Raw genomic sequence first — 7,172 nt, 5'->3', positions numbered from 1 at the left:
CGAGGTACGTTGATTATATTTTGTTATTTTCCAACCTATATTTATTCTAAAACACCCGCCACTGGTAGTTTCGATTGCGTGTAAGACTGATGAAAGTTTCTGCGAATCATATATCTGTTAGCAATGCAGTGCAAAGCTACAATCAAGGGCACTTAACTCTCACTTGATTTGCTTCATATACCTGTAACCAGGTATCATATATGGCACAGCTCATTGTTTTAAACAGTGATAGTTCTGTACCATAGACTAGTGTTTGGCTAACTTGAAGTAGCGATTTGAGGTTCTGCTATTAGTGAGACTTGAAGGAGAAATTCCTGCAATCGCGTTTGTTTTAGGCCCCTCTATGCCTGATAGAATAATAGAGGTGCAACCGTAATATAAGGCGTGTCTTCAGCATTTTTATACCTGGGGAACCCGTTCCTTTTCAAGTTTGACCATAACCCATTTCTTCTTGGTAGAGAGAGGAACAGATTGAGAAAGGCAGAAAAAACAGATAATTGACCTTAGTATAGAACTGGTACTTTACTTATCTAAAATACCAGTTCTGTATTTTTGATTACCCTTGTAGCAGAACGGATTGACAAAATTAAAGAAAGCAAATTATTCTCTCGCCCTTTGATTTATAGTTATTGTTTGGACATAGCAGAAAACACTTAGCTATAAAGACCAGGTTGTAACCATTGTCCTGATTGGTTAGTTTTTAGGCGCAAATTGTCCCCTAAACAATTGCGCCTATTTACACGGTCAACTAGTCAGATGCGCTAAAATGGATTACGAGTTCTCTTAGCAGAAAAATTTTCACTAGCTTCTGGGAGCCCAATATTCCCTATGAGAAGGACAATTTTCGACTGCTTTAGGTCTTTGGCACTTGCCACTAACCACACACGCATCTCGTCTCTAGCAACGATGTCCTTACACCAGTCACTTTCCGCTCTCATCATCACCAGACGCCTGTCTACATCATTGCTGTATGAAGACCACAGACCAAACACCTGCCTCTACAAACCATAAACAGTACGTCAAATGTGTCTACGACATCGACAGTCCAGCCTAACTACGAAGTTCTCTCAAACATTTGTGCTGTAACATGTTATGTTATTTTATAGATAGAATACATCTACCTCATACACAAAGAGGGCAGTGACTGATAAAAACATAGACAGCTACTACAAAATAACAACAGTAAAATGAATAAAAAAGAAAAGACAAAATGAAAATGAGATTTTAGAATCTGCTAAAGTAAAATGGAAAGAAGAAAATCGCTCTATGGCCAATATCCCACAGGATCCGATGGAGAAGAAACAAGCTTGATCGGAAGCCAACAATGGTTCGAAAGCTCTGGATTAATGTAGAAACAGAAGCGTCTGCACAAAATCAAGAATAATGTTGCCAAAAATAACTACTGAAATGAAATTGGGAATGATGATAGCATCACACGCAGACTATGCAACAAGTACAATGAGATGGTTAACAACGTCATTTCCGGATTTAAGACATGCTTGAGTACTATACCAACTCTTCGACATGAAAATGGATAAAAAGTGGCATAAACATGTGAAATACAATATATGACATCAGCCTATTCAAAATAATTTGAGACATGCTTGTTCGAACTGATAAAAAGTTTAAGGCAAAGCGTCCAGACGTAATAGTCAAGGAGTGGAACGTAAATACTTGTACGCTGATTGATATTGCGATCCCTCGATCGTGATGTCGACCAGTTATGCAGTTAAAGAGTTGATTACTAGTTACCGGATTGATTTTGAGTGGGGTGATCGGAAATGGGCACTAAACATTCCAACTTCATTATTTATATTAATGTGGTACAGTATCCTACTCAATGTGTTAGATAATACATGCTTGAAATTATGAAACCATATTGAAAATTGGTCCCCGTCATTACATCGAGGCCTGCAGAAACATTTACCTTATAGAAGGCACAGTAAATGAGATAAGACATATAATAGATATATTAACAACTTCAGAACTTAATTTTAACTATAGTTGCAAATAAAGTTAGATAACATTCGTATGGTATAAATCTTTCTGAAATAAATATTCAATTTGAAAAAATATATATTGAAACTATTTCCTGTTTTCAGAATATCCGGCAGCGCAAAAGATTGACTTCTGTAATAATAGTAAGCTTAATTTTCTTATATTTCTCTTTATATAATGAAGCTTGAGAGAAGCATGTTATTCTTTATTTACAAAAACCATGCGTCTGAAGATACATTTCTTGCTATTTTCTGCTTTAGTTGCTGCAATTGTCTTTGACTTCACTCTATTTTTGTCTCTTTTGAGATAGTGTATGTATCAGGGGAAGGATAACAACAAAAACAGAAAAGATATTGGAGGTGTGTAACCTGTCATTTCTAGCGTTGTCTACCGATCAGGAACAATTTTGAACAACGAAGTTCAGTAAATTGTATAGAGACAGCTCTGATGGTACAAATGTATGCTGTCTTCTCGCTATGCAAATGAACAATCAACGAGAAATGGAAATATACTGCCAGTTTTATTAACAGATTACTATAAGATGATCTTTAGCTGCGGTCAGAAGCTAATCGTTAAATATACAGTGATCATACGGTATAATCGGAGCAAAACATTTTCTTTTACCTTTATATAATACATATTTACGTATTCAATGACAAATGTTAAATGCATTTACGGTCTCAGAATCGCAAACTTCTTTCTCTAGTTGAACTTACAGCGTATTCTAATTAAACTTTCTGATGTTACAGAGACCTATCTCTGTGACATCAGTTTAAGAGGTTAACTGGGTTTCAGCTTGTAAAGGTAAGTTACTTCATCACAATTTCATAATGGTCATTTCTGTCTTTAACTCCTAAATTTCTGGACTAATTTCAGTGAAGTAATATTCATGTACCTACAATAATCTAAAACAATGTAAGTGTATTCATATCGTTGATCATATATATATAGTGGTTGATGCAGGCATAACGTGGATTCGCTAAATTTCATTTCACAGTTCAACAGCACTTTTCTCACGGTAAAACAGTTTTTCTGTGAGTGCCAGCAGTTATATTTGCCAGATGCCTTGTCTAAACAGAATAATGTCTTTGCCACTTCACACTTCTAACCTCTTCTTGGTCACCAAAAGCTAGAATAGAGATAACAGACCGACAACGAAATCTATTGTTCTCAACAATATGTCTTTCCTTTTAACTAGTTTGGAAAATTATAAATACTACCACACCGTAGGAAAAAGTTAGTTGGCAAAAAGTAGATGACGGGGAGGCGACCATAGGCAGAATCCAGTTAGTGAGAACCTAATTGGCAAAAAGGAGATGACGGAGAGGCGACCAAAGGCAAAATCCAGTTAGTGAGATAATTCAACTGAGAGAAGGCTTACTAGTGAGAATGCCAACTATGATACAGTGTCTTATCACAACACCACTGCCGTTTAAATGTCAGGCACCATGAAGGTATCCTTTTATCGACTCCTTACTTTTAACATTCACACTATCTTCTAATTCCTAGTTGGGTAGCTAGCAGTTGACTAAACATAAACAGCAACAACATACAAGAAAAGTAAATAAATATTTCCTTAAAACTTCGATCACTGTTCTTCCATCTTGCATACTGGCAACCAACACCTTAACAACAACTGTTACAATTGGTGACCCTCGACTTCAACTAAAAACATCACCGTTACACACACACACACACACACACATAAAATTACATTTATAGTATATTTTATTGATATAGTTACGTCTAATCATACACATGATAAAGTTAAGTCTTCTGGTCAACGAAAATATCCAGGATGAACTATGCACTAGACGAGTGGTTCTCAAAATGGGGTCTGCAGTCTCCTGGGGGACCGCGAAACGATTTTAGGGGGACCGCGAAACGATTTTAGGGGGACCGTGAAGAGGGGCTGAAGTATCGTGAAAACAGGTGGTTTGAGACAGTTAAGTTTAAAAATTTCAAGACATTCAGTTTTTCGCATGCTATCATCCTTTCTTATTGTTAACCTCAAAATCACCCGCCTCTCCTATACGCTCATTTACTAATCACACTTGCTGTACAACAGGTGTGATTGACTGATGGAAAATATGCGGGTATAACGGTTGATCGTACATGTGCTGTCGGTATTCTACGCTCACATGATTCACCACTCCACTATTGCAATCCACACGTTTGCATGTCTATCGCTGTCGTTATCCTCACCGGTGCATGTTTCTGCATGTCCTTGCCTTTTGCCAGACACCCATTCTCATTCGGGTTCATAGTCGGGAAATTACAGTACACGAATGTATGTCATTTTTCCATGTTAATTATCCTGCATTTCATAGGGAACAGCAAATCATCGAAAAAGGTGTAAGGGGACCAGCAAGTAAGTTTTTTGAAAAGTTTGAGAACCACTGCGCTAGACCATGTTATGTATTAAACGGTTTAGATACTAGCGACTAATTTGACTATAAAGTGTGTGCCCTGAAATGAGCAGAAAATTCCTGGAAATATTTATTATGAGCTGAGACTATTTTCTGTAGAATATTTTATCTAAAAAATACTCGATTTATTGAACTCGGTGTTAAGCACGTAACTTCGTCCTAGTTTTGGAACACAGATACATTTACATTAAACTAGACATTGAATGCGATTCAACGAGGGAGTTTTACGCGGTTGGTTAACACGCTAGAAATAACACCCAAATGATCTCAAATCATACCCTAACCCTTATATCAAGTGGGACACACTGGACAGAGCAGTCCTATACACAAAAAAGACAGATGGTTAATACGTGTATTTTTTCGATTACAAGCCTACTGGATGGAACTGTCCTTGGGCTAAATACCTTGATGGAGTGGATGAAACAATATCTGTAGCTTTTAGAAACATTACTTCATTTGAAACTTAATCCTATTTCTAAAAATTAACAAATTTTAATTATGGACATATGAATTCTAATAAACACAATATATTTTTAAAAAATATCTATTGGGCTTCTTGTTTTCAGAGCAAAACGCATCGGGAAATCATGAAATCGATGAAAACAGTAAGCTGGTAGATCCTTTTCTGTTTATCTTTATATTAAGTCGCTTACTACAAGTATGTTTTACTGACTTGTAAAAACTATTCTAAAGAAGATGATTGTGTGTGTGTGTGTGTGGGTGGGTGGGGGTGTATGTATGGGGAACGCACGTGTGTGTGTTTCTATTTTAAGAGTGTGAATGGATGTCTCAGTAGGCTGATTACTATTAACACAGGAAAGGTGTCGCTGGTGTCTAACCTGCTTCTAGTTTAGTGTTTTACTGTAGACACGAGACATTTTGAGGCAACTGTATATCTAATCTCAACATATATTTAGTTAACATACATTTAATTAACTCTAACCTAGTTTTATTTAGGAAAATTTTCTAAATTTCTGCTTTGACGACATGTATCTTAAAAAATAGTTTTATTGAAACAGCCTGGGTACAGCTAGTTCTAGATCTGTTGATGCACTCTAATAGTAAGTATATGCATGATCAAATGAGATTATAATTCTTGTGGTTATATATAATCACAGTTGTTTTTTTTATCATCATCATCGATGTTGTTTATTTTTCCATGCTTCCGTGGGTCAGACGAGAACCTCATTAAAGCAAATTTTTCTATGGCTGGATGATTTTCCTGCCACAAACCCTCACTTATTTTCAAGTAAGGTAATATTTTCCCTAGAATATGAAACAAACATACCTGGATGTGCTTTCACAAAGGATGGTATAATACTCAGTTGTAATAAGAAGATGTAGAGAAGAATTTACGAGCAATTCATTGGTTTACTAATTGCAATCGTCTTTTATAAAATAGACAAAGAAATAAGGCAATGACATGAGGTGTACACGGCCTTCCAGAATGGTAAAATTGATGTGGTTTGGTTTTTGTGCCTATTCTCATCTTTGGTCATGAATGTTGGGTAATGACCGAAAGAGTACAATCAAGAATACAAGCGACGGATATGGGGTTTCCCCGAATGATCTCTAGAGCAACATTACTCGACAGGGCGCGTAGCTCGGAAATCAAGGAGTCTCCCCAGGTCAAACTGCTACTTTTTCGCACTGATAGTTCACAGTTCCAGTACTATGGACATGTGATTAAAATGGTGTAGGAAAGAATCGCAAGACGGGTTCTTCGAGCTGAGCCAACCAGCCGGAGATCCATGGGTAGACTAATAGCAAGATAGTCCCAGTTGGTCTTGGTTGGGAATCCAGCCAGAAGTTTTAAAGTCAGTTGTTTCTGATAGGACCCTATGGATGAGGGGCCCGAAAACTCTACCCCCACGACCCTCCTAGAGACAGTGGACAGAGAAGATGGATGGATGGATGGATGGATGGCTATTTCTTCAAGAATAGGTTTTATTTTCTTTTTGCTTACATCCAGTCTATGTCTGTTCTGAGATTGTGTGAAGGCACGTGAGTATTCGACTCACGATCGTAAAGTCGTGAGTTCGATTCCGGGCGATGCGTTGTATCCTGGAGCAACGCACATTACTTCACATTGCTTCAGTTTACTCAGCTGGTAAAAATGAGTTATACCTGTATTTCAAAGGACCAGCCTTGTCACATTCTGTGTCATGCTGAATCTCTTTGAAAACTACGTTAGGAACACACGTGTCTGTACAGTGCTCAGCCCCTTGCACATTAATTTCTTGAGCAGGCTGTTCCGTTGATCGGATCAACTGGAACACTTATCGTAACCGACGGAGTGCCAGTTGTTATTATGAGATTGTGGATATCTGTTTGTCTGGATTTGTTACAACGAAAACAGGAAAGATTTATAACATGTGTATAACATGCTACCTGTACAACGTTGTCTGTACACACACATATACAATATGTAGATAGGGTTATAATCCAATCTGTGACTTCATGAAGCACATCTGCATTTTCAGTTCTCCAAAGTATACTTGTAGATGTTATGATTTACATGTTGAAATTACTGGAGAATACTGTAAAAATACTGACAGATATCTGTTTCAGAGTAATTGCATATTAAAAAATAAAACTGGGGAATTTTGGTATTTTTATTCCAAATTATATATTTCGTTACCAATAAGAGAGTTAAAATATTGAATTAATATTCTAATAATCTATCTATCGCCTATATTATTGATTCTGTTATTATCATTTTAAATTGTTACACTAGATAATAAC

General features: G+C 36.8%; 1 protein-coding gene across 1 annotated transcript in view; it reads left to right on the top strand.

Moving 5' to 3' along the window:
* Positions 1–1,710: 1,710 nt before the first annotated feature.
* Positions 1,711–7,172, top strand: part of LOC128247653 (uncharacterized) — a 12,089-nt gene continuing 6,627 nt past the window's right edge. Inside the window, exons 1-3 of the mRNA XM_052967639.1 lie at positions 1,711–1,828; positions 2,103–2,141; positions 4,994–5,032. Of these exons, the coding sequence (XP_052823599.1) occupies positions 1,711–1,828; positions 2,103–2,141; positions 4,994–5,032 (196 nt within the window). The remainder of the gene's footprint in view (positions 1,829–2,102; positions 2,142–4,993; positions 5,033–7,172) is intronic.

Source organism: Octopus bimaculoides, chromosome 4, assembly GCF_001194135.2.
Source record: "Octopus bimaculoides isolate UCB-OBI-ISO-001 chromosome 4, ASM119413v2, whole genome shotgun sequence".
Lineage (NCBI taxonomy): Eukaryota > Metazoa > Mollusca > Cephalopoda > Octopoda > Octopodidae > Octopus > Octopus bimaculoides.
Note: the sequence above shows the minus strand (reverse complement) of the source record. Positions and strands in the feature narration are given on the sequence as shown.